This window comes from Condylura cristata, unplaced genomic scaffold, assembly GCF_000260355.1.
Source record: "Condylura cristata isolate star-nosed mole 26May11 unplaced genomic scaffold, ConCri1.0 scaffold00009, whole genome shotgun sequence".
Classification (NCBI taxonomy): Eukaryota; Metazoa; Chordata; class Mammalia; order Eulipotyphla; family Talpidae; genus Condylura; species Condylura cristata.
The window spans coordinates 27150723-27166065 of record NW_004567110.1 but is presented as its reverse complement, the minus strand read 5'-3'; the positions used below and the strand labels follow the sequence as shown (position 1 = coordinate 27166065).

The 15343-nt window shown below is 31.8% G+C and overlaps 1 protein-coding gene across 2 annotated transcripts in view; it reads left to right on the top strand.

The window, feature by feature from the left end:
* The window catches only part of VPS13B (vacuolar protein sorting 13 homolog B (yeast)), a 561763-nt gene that overhangs the window by 185271 nt on the left and 361149 nt on the right, over positions 1 to 15343 (top strand). For both annotated transcript variants that reach the window (XM_004679695.2, XM_004679696.2), the window contains exons 20-21: positions 7452 to 7561; positions 13146 to 13293. In XM_004679695.2, the coding sequence (XP_004679752.1) occupies positions 7452 to 7561; positions 13146 to 13293 (258 nt within the window). The remainder of the gene's footprint in view (positions 1 to 7451; positions 7562 to 13145; positions 13294 to 15343) is intronic.

The following is a 15343-nucleotide window of genomic DNA, read 5'->3' as shown; positions in this document are numbered from 1 at the left end:
GTCTGCTGTGCCATGTGGGTCAGCTCCCTGGCCAGGGATTGAACTTGGGCTGAAGTGGCTGTGGCTATCTTCAGAGTGCTGCTCTTTAACCCATTGCACCACAGGGTAGGACCCTGTCATTTGTATTCTTAATTGGTGAGATTATTTCTTTATTTACTGAAGAAATTTAATTGAGTTAATGGCCAAAATGAGAATGATAATACTCAGTATGGTAGTTTACCATCCAATGGGAAAGTTAATTGAAGTGGGAAATCATATTGGTGGAGGTTAGTTTAAATCAAAGGATATTCAGAATTTAAATGTATCAAAAAAAGAAAGAACATCAATATATTAATAGATGTTTTATAAATATTTTTTATTTCCTCTAAATTGGACCTGAAAGTAACATCGCAACTTTAGAGGGCAAAGAAATTTATAATAAGGTGATAAATAAGATAGATACATTTTTACACTATTTTAATTCCAGATACCACTATCCTGCTCCTTTTACTCTGGGAGCATATATTTTATTTCTGTGTTCACTACAAACCCATATTACATTGTTATATTTTCTTCTTTAAAAAATTATTATTAATGATATAAAGAGAAAGTTACACACAAGAGAATAGGTCCTCTTTTTTTTTAACTAGCATATTTACTCGTTTTTCCTACCCAGGATAATAGTAATTTACCACACTATGAAAGTTTCAGGTTTACAGCAGTATAATTTGGCATTACATATGCTACTGTATGCTCAGCACTGAAAGTCTTGTTATCATTCATTATCACAACATCATTGTCTCCCTTTATTCATTTTGCCTCCTTTTGCCTCTTGGTAACCACCTATCTGTTCTAATATATGAGCTTCTTTTTTATTTTGTTTGCCCAGTTGTTTATATTCCACACACAAGAGAAATCACCTAATATCTTTCTTCATCTGAATTTATTTCACTTAGCATAATACCTATAAAGTCCATCCACCAACATATTTATCCTTTTTTTTTTGCTCATTCTTTATTTCAAAATGTGTATAATTTCCTTTTCATTTAAAGTGCGTCTCTGTTTCTTTTTTGTATGTAAATCTGCATATACATTTTTGTATACAAATTAGTTCATTTTTATTTCATCTTCATTTTAAAGGATTTTTTTAGTGGGTATAGAAATCAAACTTGGCTTTCTTCTTTTAGTGCTTTGAAAATAATCCTTAATCTTCTGGCCACCATTATTTCTGGCAATAAGTTACCTTTACTATGATTCATTGTATTTATTTTCTCTTGTTTTTCCTTTGTATGTATGATTCAAAAATTTGTTTTCTGTAGGTTGATCTGGTGTGTCTTGATCTATTTTATTTATTTATTTTTTTCATTTGTTCTCCTTGGAGTTTGCTGCACTTTTACATTTGATATAGTTCAAAATTTTGGAAATAAATTTTGGGGAGATTGCTTCACCTCTGATGTTTTATATTTTATTTTTTATATGTGTTGGCCTTTTAAAAATAGATCAGAATTGGGGTGGGAAGATTTCACGGGACTATGGTGATGGCATACAGGTGAATTGGTGATGGGAAGCTCATGGGGACTACAACTGAGATGAAAAAATGCACAAAATGAAGAGTGATATAAAAATTATAATAATAAATAAATTTTTTTTCTCCTGCAGTTCCTTTTAGTTCATTCTTGCTCTTTTTCACTGCATTCATTCTTTACATATTTATCAGAGTTGTCTTATAATTAAATTGCAACTTTGGGGCCAGTTTTGGGATTATTGCTATTGACTGTTTGCTTTTTTAACAATGAGTCATTTCTTTTTGTTGTACACTTTTTCATAGTTTTCAAATGGAATGCCAAACATTATGTGCAAATAGAAATGCAGAGTTTTTCCTAAGTATTTATGCCCACAAAAGGTCATGTTTCTTTTTTTGTTATAGTCTTGGTATAGTTGGGTTCAGTGTTTGCTTGTGTTCTCCAGTTTTGCTGAGTCTAGTTCATAAATATTAAATTATTTTACAGCCTTTATATTTTTTTCAGAGTTGGATCAGAATGGTTTGTGATTTTCTGTTCTCCTTTTCTGTACTGAGAGTTCTGTATGCTTTTGTATAGAGGGTTTTCTCTAGTAGTTCTTCCCTTCTCCTGGTCACAGATTATCCTGCCTCATGCTCACTGGCAGGTTTGGAGTGCCTTTTGGATTTCTTTCTTTTCTCCTTTCTGTTCAGACTTAATCAAGCTCCAGAAGCCTGCATCTCAATGGTGCTTCCTCATCACTCCAACCCTGTCTCCTGTCACTCCTGTATTTGATTGAGGCTAGTTGTAAAGAAATGGCAGGTAGGTTAAAGTCCTTTGTGGATCCTCAGAGATTATAAACTGTCATGCCAGCCCTCAAATAGACCTTTAAATGTTTGTTAATATTTAGTTGTTTTGCTTTTGTAAGTTTTCTTCTCTTCATGTTGAATCAAGAGTGAAAGTCACCATTCATTCATTTGCTCCTGTGAGGGAGCAAATGATTTTTGTTCTTTGTTTCTTTATGAACTCTGTTGCCTGATGCATGTTGAAAGCTATGATAGATTACATGATTTGTTCTTATTGTTAATGACAGGCTAGATCTTTTGTAATTTCTTTATCCTAAGAGAAGGTGAAGTAATTGTTAGTTAAGTCACATTAGCTACCAAACATACATACTAAAAAGTCTTAGGATTCATTTATACTAACTTTGATAATTTCTTTGGATAAAGTTGCCAGTAGTTGGCAGCGCATCTATGATGTCATATGACTACTCCAGCTTGCCTTTTCCCAGTCTTTGTTTTTGAAGTATTGATGATTCTTTTTCTGTCCACTTATTTAGCCAAAACCCTGAGATTACTTTTAAAAATATAAGAAGTAAATAATTCTTTAAGAGATATACTAATCAATTCTTACTTTGCTATAGCTATGTAATAGAAAAAATAGTGAATGTTAGATTAATATATATTTACAGCTCTTTTATTTTTTGGTGGTTTCAAATTTCAAGATAAAACACAGGACGCTTTTAAAACCTTTTTTAATTTGTATTTTACAAAATAACCACATTGGTTGACAAGGTTTCTACAGCATGATTTATATTTAACTCTAATGCTTTACAACTTTGGTCTCTAACCCATATTTCAGTTCTCATTCTTCAGCTTAGGATGTAACTGAAAGTGACAGTGGTGCCTTGGTTTAACTAATGGGTAAAGCTTGAGTGGAATGTGGGTTAAGTGAACCATTTTGGCAGTGAGCATAGAAGTAAATCAAGCACACTTTTCTCATTAGTTGTCTTCCAGGCTAAAATTAAACAGGATAATACATTGCCAATTTTAGTGATTATGTGGAATCTATTGAGTCAGCTCAGTATCAGGCTAATTGTCTGCACACTTATGTGCCAGAACTTGTGTGTTACTTTTAAACAGTGTCTCATAAGTTGAGTTTAATATGGAAATGCCATTTTAAATTTAAAAGAACATTATCTGTAAGTTGTAATTTCAACTAAATTAATTTCAAATTATTTAATTATTCTACTTATCACTACTTATAGCCTGGTTATAAATAACCATTTTTGGTATAATGTAATCATGTAAGTTGTAAGTTTGTTGGTAAAGTTTTTTTAACTTCATCATTAAGTGATAATTACTTTTCCATGTAAAAAATATATTTGTTGCACTTTTTTCTTCAGAACTCCAATTTAAATGGTATGCTCATTACTTTTAAATTTATGCACATATTTATTTATGTAGATGTTTTGTGTATTTTTTATCATAAAGATTTTGAATGTGGCTGTGCTTAAGATGTATGTAAGAGAAAAGTTATTCTAAATTATGTCTTTCTAAATATCAGTTTCTTCTTTATATTTATTAACTTTTTAATATAACACAATATATAAAAAATTGTATATGCAGCAAATGTTAAGTTTTGAAGCAAAATATATTTACTTAGTAAATACAATTGGCTATTAGCCAAGATATTGATTAACATATTTGTTTATTTAATTCCCCAAAGTGGTCTTTATTTTAATTGGCATATTTCCTTGATCATCTTCTTTTCAGTGTTTTGTGGCTTCTTTTTGTTATTGTTTAATGTAAACTTTTTTTTTCTACTCCAGGTTAGAGTCATTGGGATTTTGAGTTTGGGATTTAGCATCTTTCAACTATTACATAAAAATCTCAGCCATTAGTTTTTCAATAATATTACCTCTTCCCTATTCCTTAGTATCATCCTCTGGAATCCAATTAGAAATATGTTTGATCTTCTTTCTGAGTTCTGCTTATCTTTAAGCCTCATTTTAATAGTTTTATTTAGTTTTTCATAGATTCATTAGAAATTATTTCATTGTGTTTCATATATTTAACTAGTATTCTTCTTACTATATGTAGTCTGTTCGAACCTGTCTCATGAGTATTTAAATAGTTAAATCTGTTATATCTATAATATCAATTTTACTTTAAAATATGTTTGCTGACATATTTTCTTGATGATTCCTTATATTGTATTTCAAAAAATCACAAATAATTATGTTATGTTTGGTATTTATATATCCCCAGTAACTGAGTTCATATTTGTTCTTAGTTTACTTTCTGACTTTCACAATGACTTGGTCTTCACTGCTTGCTGATATTTTCTATTATGGGTGCATCAATAAATATTAATTGCATGGTAATAAAATAGAGGTTTTTACAAAGAGAAACTTTTATTCTTTTTTTTTTTTTAAGATTTATTTATTTATTCATATAGAACTGGGGTACAGGCCAGAGATGCAGAGGGTGAGAGGAGTCACCAGAGACAGAGTGGGAAGCAGAACAGGCAGATCGACAAAGTACACTGCTGAGGGGAGCAGTGGGCGGGTCAGGAGAGGTCTGCCACACCATGTGGACTCCTCGGGGAAGGCAGGAATCGAACTCATTGCGGAAGTGGCCTAAGCTTCTCAGTGCTGTGCTTTAACCCGCTGCGCCACCAGGGAGGGCCAAGAAACTTTTATTCTTTTTGGTAATAACTAGATGGTTTTCCTCAGCAAGAGGATCTAAGGCTCCTCTATTTCTTTTATTACCAGTTTGAGAGTCCCAATTGTATTCCCCCTCATGGCAGCTGCACCCCTTTTTTTAATGTTTCTTTTCAAGAAATAAATTGTTTTAGATATTTTCGGTAATTATTTTGGTGTTTACTTCCTTAATTTTAAATAGCATGTCTTTTCGATAATTAATTTTAGACCACTATTTATTTATGATTACTGTGTTATTGGCCCACATGTACCCTCTCCAGCTCCCTCCACATATTCTTGTTAAATACCCATCTCTGAATATTATATATTATATATTTAATTAATAGATTAAGTCTTTTTTTTTCAGTGTTTACATAGTTTTTTTTTCTAGATAATAATGGCAGAGTTGTATTGTTGCTTGTGTGTACATATCGCTTCCCTTTTCAACACTTGTTTTTCCTGTATTTAATAATTGTATTTTGTTGTTAATAAGTTTTTCATGTATCTATTCCTAAGTCACTGTTGCCATCTTGGACAGTCTTATATATTTTCTCATGTGTTAGATTTTGGATTCCAGTGTCTTTTTTTCTTGCTGTAATTCCTGCAAGAAATTTTAGTAGAGCATCTTCTTCAGTAATTACGTATTTGTAGTATCTTTCAATATTTATATAAGAGAGGCTCATGTAACAGAAACTAACTCAGAATAATTTAAATCTAATTCTAATTTCATTTCTCTAAGGTTATAGAAGTCTTTGAAGCTCATTTCGTCAGGCTTTATAGATTTTTTTAAATTGTGGAACAAATTATGTTTGTCATCTAATGGCATTGTTATGAGAATATGTGTTATAAAACCAAGAACACCAATTAAATTAGCGCAGCTACATGTTATAGTAAAATATTTTTGTTTGTGGATGTGGTAGACTCTGGCATAGTAAAGTAGCTCAAATTGTTTGAAATATGGAGATGATTTTGAGAAAGTTCTGTTTTATTTCCCTTAATATAATATAGCATAGATTCTATCTACTATTTATTGTGACATTTTCTTTTAGCCCCTAACATGTGCCAGTTACTTTTCTAGATGGTGGAGATACAGTTGAGAATAAAATTGACAAATGCTTTCCTTCTTATTTCACTAATCCTCATGTAGCTAATAGTGCTCTTGTCAATAAATTACATATTGAATTGCAGAAACTTATTTGCACATCAGTTAAAAATGAGATATTGTATTAGTTAAATTCTTGTGCTACTCTGTCAAATAGACCCAAACATTTTATAGTAGGGTGGCTTGCAACCCATTACACTTACGGTTTGTGTTTTATAACAGAATGTCTGCGATTCTCTCTGTTAGCCTCTGAACATTTTAAGCTGTAATTTACAGTGATTTATTGAATGTTTATAATAATGCTTCCTTTCACATTGTGAATTATTTTTGTGATATATAAAAAAGGGGAGATAATATTCTATTTTCATGGCCAATGCTGTTATCCTAAAAACTTAAGTTTCTTAGGTTTTAAAAAGAAAAATCCACCTTTAGTGAGACAATTCACATTTGATAAAAACAATTTTTAAAGTGTGTAATATAGCAATTTTTAGAATAGTTTCAAGGTTGTGTGACAATCTCTATTTCCTAATCACAGAACATTTGCATCATTCCCCAAATAAATACATATCTATTAGCAGTTATTTCCCATTCTAATCTCTCTCAGAATACCTTAGAAACCACAAGTCTACTTTGTTTTCTCTGTTTTTTGCTCTTCTGACCATTTCATGAAAGTGGTCTCCTAACTTAACGTATTTTAAGGGTTTATTGATGTTGTAAGTTGTATACACAGACACTTATTAATTCCTTTTTATTGATAATTTTTATTTTATATCTTTAATTTTATTTAGTCAGCTACTAGACTTTCATGTTGTTCCCTTACTAATGCTCTTATAAATAGTGCTGCTATGAAACTTTGTGTATAAGTTTTTACATGGAAAAGTATTTAAATTCTCTTACTGTACACCTAAGAGCATAATTGCTGGATCATATTGTAACTATGTATATGCTTTTTGAAGAAATATCAGACCTCTTTATTTTCCCACCAACAATGTAGGAAGATGAGAGTCTTTCACATTCTTAACAGTACTTTTTTTTTTTAAAGATTTATTTATTTATTTATATAGAACTGGGGTACAGGCCAGAGATGCGGGGGGGTGAGAGGATTCACCAGAGACAGAGTGGGGAGCAGAACAGGCAGATCGACGAAGTACACTGCTGAGGGGAGCAGCGGGCTGGTCAGGAGAGGTCTGCCACGCCATGTGGTCACCTCCAGGGCAGGCGGGGATCGAACTCATGCGGAAGTGGCTTTAGCTTGTTAGTGCAGTGCTTTAACCCGCCGTGCCACCAGGGAGGGCCCCTTTACTTCTTTTTTTATTACAATTGATAGGAAGTGATATTAAGGTTTTTTTTAAAGTAATTGTAACACTTTTAACATCTTTGTTTTTAGGTGCTGTACTTCTTTGTAGTATACAAGGACTAGCAGTTAATATCGATCCTATATTATACACTTGGCTCATTTATCAACCTCAGAAACGAAACAGTAGAAATATTCAGCAGGTGAGAAATTTTTATAATCGATTTCCTTTATTAATACATCTTTTCTTTGACATTTGTTAGTCAAATGCTTCTATTGATTTTTATATATGTGCTAAAATTTATCTGTCTCTCAGTCTACTCCTTTCAGTATCTGTTCCCTAATTTCTACGCAGGAATTTGTAGCTCACAGTAGAGTTTCATTGACAGATTGTTGGTGAGCAGATCTGCTAGAGAGCTTAGTTAGGTAGTGCCACTTTACTGACTCATTTTACCTAATCATCTCTGGATATTTGTTTTCAGAGTCCAAGATACAGAAAAATGTCTCAGTAGCTTTTATGTTTATTATCTCTACTTTTCTTTGTTTTATTCTTAGTTTTATTCAGTCAACATGCATTAAACACCTAAACTTTGAATTAATGTCGAGGTTGAGATATGTGTTTGTTTAAAAAGTTACAAATTTCAAAGTTAGAAGTAGCTACTTTTGATCCTCTATGCCATGATACTTAAATGTAATTGTGGATTTTATTATTCCTGTTTTATTAAAGTTGATGCTGAGCTTTACTTACCTATTGTCGTGCACCTAGTAAACAGCAGAACTTAACATTTTTGATGTCAAATTTATGCTATATTGAATTTATTTTTCCTTAGAAGAATTATTTTCTAGTTGAAATAGCTTTGCTTCTTTTTTTCCTGAGGTAACAGAATATTCTATGTGAGAAAAATAAATAAGTTTATTACAGCTGTAATCCATTGTACTTCAATAAAAATTAGGAAAACAGAAAAAGTTTGGTGTTATTAATGTGATGTTTTAACAGCTACTTACAATGAAAATCATTAGACTACGTTATGTAATTTTTCATTATAAATACCAAATCATCAATGTTGTATGCTTTAAATTTATGTAATGTTAAAAAAGATATTTCAATAAAATTTAAAAAGGAAACATAACTACATGAAAATATGAAAAGTGTAGTGTTTGTGTATGTATTTGATCACATCTCAAGGAACACCAAAGGTTTTCTTTACTATGTCTTAATTTCATTTGAAAAATCTGCTGTTCCTCCCATGTTCCCTTTTACAAAAGTTAGAGACAGAATGGCAGTATGCTAATGCTGAGGCTACAGAAATTAAGTCTCAAGATGTTTAGTGTATCTGAGAATATGAGAAATATAATGCCATTCTTAGTAACTGCTACACTGTGTGTGTGTGTGTCATGAGAAAACAGAAAAGAGGAATAATTCTCATAACAAGGGTATTAAAAGGAAGAATTAACAGTTGAGGTTAGGATAACCTTTGTGAAATAATCTACACGGAATTGTTGTTCTGGGTTCAATTGTATGATTATATAAAAGAAGATCCAATAACTTTGGAAAAAAGGAAACTTCAGTGATTCCAGACTAGAACCTGGTAGAAATTGGAAGCTAATTTATAACAGAATATATGTGTAGTGGTAAGTGTTTGAAATTTTATCATGAAGGATAAAGGAGAATATAGGAAACTGATAAAAATTGACTTAGATTTAACAAAAATTGACACATAGAAGTAGAATATGGGTGATGGAATGTAAGACTAATGGCAGGTCAACATTTGAAAAAAAAAAGCTCAATTTTAAAAATTTTACATTAGTTTTGGGTATACAACACAGTGATTTAATATTTACATATATTGTGAATTGATCACCATAGTAAGTCTTGTTAAAAACCACTATATACAGTTACATGTTTTCTTGTGATGAGAACTTGGAGAATTCATTCTTATCAATTTTCAGATATACAATACCATTATTATTTCTAGTCATCATGCTGTACATTGCATGACTTATTTACTTTTTAACTAGAAGGTTGAATCGTTTAATCTGTTTTACCTTCCACCCCAGTTTGGGCATCCCTCAACTCATTCTCTGTATCTATAAGTTCTTTTTTTCCTTTTGTTTAGATTTCAAATATAAGGATGATCATTTCTCTTTATTGGCCTGGCCTATATCACTTAGTATTCTGCCTTTTGGACAATCCATTTTGCAAATAGAAAAACCTTTTTTTAAGACTGGATAATATTTCAATTGATTATTTCACAAATGATGTCATTATTTACAGTGTACTATAGATATCCCTTAAGATTTAATAGTATTCTAGCAGTTTACTTAATTAAATTAGACATTCATTTGACTGATAGCAAGTATCTTCAAGAATTGATTTTTTTGTCTTATTTTTTTGCTTTTTCAAATTAATAGTTAATTTGAAGTTGAATACAAAACTTTTAGTAAGTAAAAATAATAGTTTTATGTCAGAGATAAACTGGTTAAATTCACATTTCTGTTCATCCAGACGTATAAATAATATTTGGGTAAAAATCTTTGCATTTTTCCATAGTTATTTAAGAATAACAAATAATGTCTTTTTAGAAGACATTAGTAGCTCCAGATAGCTGCTACATTTGCATATTTTAAAATCTTTGCTATATTCCAGTTTGTTTCCAGAATTGGGTACAGCTTACATTTTCATTAACACATTATAATTTCTACTTTGTGTGAAAGTATTTTATTACACACAGCATATCTTAAAAAACACTTTTAAAGATGTTTTACTCCTTTTTTTATGTGGAATATTTTTGAGAGTAGAGTAGCTGTATCCTATAATTTTATCACCCAGCTTTAGAATTATCAGTTCATTACCTACTCATCACTACTTTTACTTTAAGTTCTGTTAGGTAAAAACATTCAAAGTAGTGAAATTTAAAAAATGGATGAACTTGGTGCTACTCTTGTGAGTAAAAACTGATAAATTTGGCTGTAACTAATAGAACTGAAAATATTCCACTATTTGGAATATGCTTTCCTAATGGACATAAGATATAAGAATCCTGTACAAGCCTGTGGTTATGGGATGCTTCACAATTTAATGCAAAAGGATATGTAAATTTTAATCATCAGGATATATAGAAAATAATATCACTGTATATTTTTGTAGAACCACCCTTTCTTTGTATGTGTAAGTAGAGGTATAAAAATTATCTTGAAGGATTGTATCTTTATTATACTAGATCCTGAGAGGAAGAGGCAGCAGGTTAGCAGTCAGGGGGAAATTTAGCTTTATTTGTAATTTTCTCATCTCCTTTCAAAAAAAAGGAATTATGTTAAACTTTTAATAACCAGTAATTATGGTTATAATGGATTGGAAATAAGAATATTGTTTAATGCCTTGTTACTTCCTAGCATACATTTACATTTATTAAGTTAAAAAAAAATAAAGGAGGAAATATTTTAAGATGGACAAAGGCTCTATTTAGGTATTTTGGAACCATGGGATACTGATTGGTTTAGTGTATGATTCCTAAAGAGGTAAGATCATAAACTTATGAATAATATAGTGTTGTAAATCAATGTTAACTTTGGGGTAAAACAAAAACCATACACAAAATACAACTCTAATTTTGGGGAAATCATCTAGAGCAGAAAATAGAAGAATGTAACAGAACAACGGGAGGTGGTTAAAAATAATCTTAATTGTTTTGACTGGGTTACTTATATTTCCAGAAAATTATTTAGTCACTCATGTTACCCTTTATTCGGTATCCTTCATACCTTACAGGTAACACTGATATTAACAATCATTCAGCAAATATTTGTATAGACTATGTTGGACACCATTACTGGTATTTGGAATACAGCTATGTAGAAGACATATGTGAGACTTCTGTTGTCAGAGAGCCTTTTGTTTAGCCTTTTAATGATTGTATTTTTACTTTGTGAAGATGTGCCTGAATTTCAACCACCAAAACATATATTTTTTTTTCGTTGTTGTTTGGTAATGTCACTACCATGACTTGTTGATCTCATCCTATAACTACTGCCATTTTGAGTACCATCTATCTACCACGTAATTTTTTTCTGATATTTGTTAATTTTGATCCTGAACTAGGTTCTGACTTCCTAGAGTTTCTGCTCATATTCTAGTTTTATAAAGGCTGGCCCAAAGTCAAGAAGTTATGGAATCACTAAATATTACAGCATAAAAGTTTTTGAGCAGACATCTCCACCCCCTAATTTTATAGATGAAGAAGTTCAAATGAGTCAAAAGTTCATATATAGATACGGAACATTTCTCATTTTAGCCTTCAATATTACTTTCTATTTAAATTTATATAAATTATCAGTTTGACTGAATACTGATATGAAAGAAGGTATTCTACATTGTGATGTTCCCCAAATCTCCTTATTGTGACATTCCCCACAATCTCTTTAATATTTTCATTTTGATGTTATTTGTATACTTACTCAACTTTAATAACAACTTGTAAAATACTCAATGTTTTCCCTCTAATAGCCTGATTGGTTATATTGCATAGTTATGCATATATGTTCTCATTAAACTATTCATAATATAAATAAGATTAAATATTATAAGTTATGTGAGACTTGAAGTCGATTCTATAAAAATTTGATTGGTTGGTGTTGAGAGTAATATTACACTCCACCAGAGCCTGACCACTCCTCCAGATTCACCATCTGATGGAGCTATATTACCTGTTGTTTCCCAAGCTAGTTTCTTCCTCAGTCTGTGGTCAGAATCCAACATTTCAGGATTGCTTTTCAGTCAGTTCAATGTGATCTTTGATCCTGCAGCTAACTAAAAATATCAATTTTTTTTTTTGCCAACAATCTGCCAAGATTGTTTTAGGCATCATCAGCACTAACATCAGACTTTATTTTAGTGACTAAAGATAAAACAGCTGCTTTATTGTCCAACTCAGCACTCATGCATTCAGTGTAGGATCATAATGTTTTCCAGCTTCCTCTAGCTATAGATATTTTTCCTTGCTTTCTAAATATGCTGTGATATCACATTGTCAGATAAGATTAGAAATTTTTAGCAATACTTTAAAAAATTTGGACTTCCCATTTTTAAAAGTTTATAGTGAATTTATAGAAGTATGTCCAAGAAAATTCCATTTTTTTAAGGGCAACTATTTTCTGGTAATCATATTTTTTTTTTTAAGATTTATTTATTTATGCTTACAGAGCTGGGGTACAGGCCAGAGGTGTGGTGAGTGAGTGGATTCACTAGAGACTGAGTGGGGAGCAGAACAGGAAGATTGATTAAGTACACTGCTGAGGGGAGTAGCCGGCCTGTCAGGAGAGGTCTGCCACACCATGTGGGTCACCTTCTAGGCAGGGATTAAATTCATGCTGTGGTGGCTTTGGAGAGCTTCACAATGCGGTGCTCTAACCCGTTGCACCACCAGGGAGGGCCCTAATCATATTTTTCAAAGCTCATTTTAATTTTCATTTGCCTATAGCAGGTTATCTTTATACCTCTTAAAATTTGTTAAAAATTTTATTTATATGCTCTCTTGGTTTTCACACAGAACTCTAATTTAAAATAACAATTTACAAGTATCTATTATTTATCAGTAGGGTGTGCTTTTATGTGGTGAATGTGTGTATGTCAGAGAGAGAATGAGACAGTCTAAGACAAAGAAGAAGGGAAGGACTAAGGGACTAATAAAAGAATGAAACCATAAATTATGAAGGTCTGTGCTTAATAATACCTTATTTGACCTTTGTTGACTGAAAAATAGTAAATCAGTTTTCCATTTGATTCTCTAGCAGCCTATAGTAGCTGTTCCTCTTGTTATGCCAGTTAATAGAAGGAAAGAAGATGAGATGTCTGTTGGAAGTGCACCTTTGGCAAAGCAGCAGTCATGTCAGGCCTCTGAATATGCCAGCAGTCCCGTAAAAACAAAAACAATAACAGGTAAAGAATTTGTGATTTTTTACCCTTCTGCCAAACTAAGAAATACCCAATTTATCCTCTTATATTTTCATGAAGGCCAAAACATGTGACTCTTGGACCAAAGACAAAGGACTTTCTCATCTAACGCATTAGCAGTAACCAGAATATTAGTACTATTTATGCCCCTGTCCCCAAGCCTTTCTCTCAAAGGATTGCATGAAGATTTCCCAGAGCATATATACATAATGAATTCTGTTACAGGAGAACTGCCATTCATTTAGGGAACCTGAATCTTCTCTAATAGGATTTTTTCTTAGAGGGAGGCTCAGTGTGTACCTTGTTAAAACTTGATCTTTGTTCACTGAGAATATTTCAGGCACAGATATTTATGAAAACATAATGTAGAACAAAGGCACTTACTGACTCTACTTGTTAATCATGATAAAGAGCAAGAAATCCATGTAGAGTGTTTCCCAGTAGTATGTTCTTTCTTTTTTTTTTTTTAAAGATTTATTTATTTGTACATACAGAACTGGGGTACAGGCCAGAGGCTCAGGGGCAGTGAGAGGCTTCACCAGAGACAGAGTAGGGAGCAGAACAGGCAGATCTACAAAGTACACTGCGAGGGGAGAGGCTACTGAGGGGAGAGGCGGGCAGGTCAGGAGAGGTCTGCCACGCCATTTGGTCACCTCCGGGGCAGGTGGGAATCGAACTCATGTGGAAGTGGCTTTAACCTCTCAGTGCTGTGCTTTAACCCACTGCGCCACCAGGGAGGGCCAGTATGTTCTTTCTTAAAGTAAATTCTTATAGACTACAATATGTCTCAGTCTTTTTTGTTCCCCTTTCATTTTCTGAGCTAGATCTTCTATGCAAATCTCTCATCATCAGTTTATATTGTTATTTATTTCAAATTACAAATGTGAACTATGTCTCTTTGCATTTGAGTTGTGAATAATTGCTTTTTTGTCTTTGTTTTCCCCTTCTTTAGAATTATAACATTCGATATATTGTTGATACTCTCCTTAGACATAAAGACATCAGTATTTCACCAGATACAGATTCTTATTCAAGTTAGCATCGCAATGAACAATGAACAAACCAATGCCAGTGCTTGTCATATTTGGGACTGTTTAGTATTTATAGAGGGCTAAAAAACGCTGGCTATACCATTTATTTTTCAAGATTTATGTATCTTACCCTATAGATGCTCACTGTTTACTTCTCTGGAGAATTTGTGATAGAGCTCCTTTTTTGAGACTCTTTGCTTTCCATTTCTTTACTTATAATCATGTTTCCAAGTTTGTTTTATTTTTAATTAAAATGTACAGTTTCTATTTTAGTTTTAATTAAAAACATGTTTTTAAAGTTCTTAGAATTTGTACCTACCTATTTCTAAATATCAATACCACTTTTAATTATTTTCTTTCAATCAAAAACTGTAATGAATCTGGTAAGGTTCATAGCCTTTTATATATTTTTGTTTTTAATTTAATTTTCTTTTACCATCTTAACCATTTTTAAGTGCAGAGTTCAGTAGTGTTAAGTGTATTCACATAGTGAAATGTACATTTTTAGTTTTAAACTGAACCTTATAGTGGAGGTATACTGGGGTTAATTTATGCCTGAATTCTTACAATTAAAAAAATATATATATTCTCAACTTGAAGTCCAACTTTGGTCTTTAAGTTTACCCTTCAAAAAGTTTTATGTAGTATTTTTGGCATGTGAAGACTTGCTGATATTGCTCTGAACTTCATATTACTTGTTGTTTAAAAATAAATAGATACCTTCTTCCAATCTCACTTACACAGTATTAAGTAATTAGTTGAATAAAGATTGTGTGCTTGATAGCTGGACATGTGTTTACAGCAGACCATCACTGTTCCTGTGATATAGGCACTTAGGGCAGCCCAAGCTAAAATAAAAACATGCTTCTCAAGAGGATAATATATTTTGTCACAACTTTCTAAATGATTTTTAGAGAATCTCTATATCCTTTTTTTTTTTTTTTAAGATTTATTTTATTATTTGTACAGAAGACCATCACTGTTCCTGTGATATAGGCACTTAG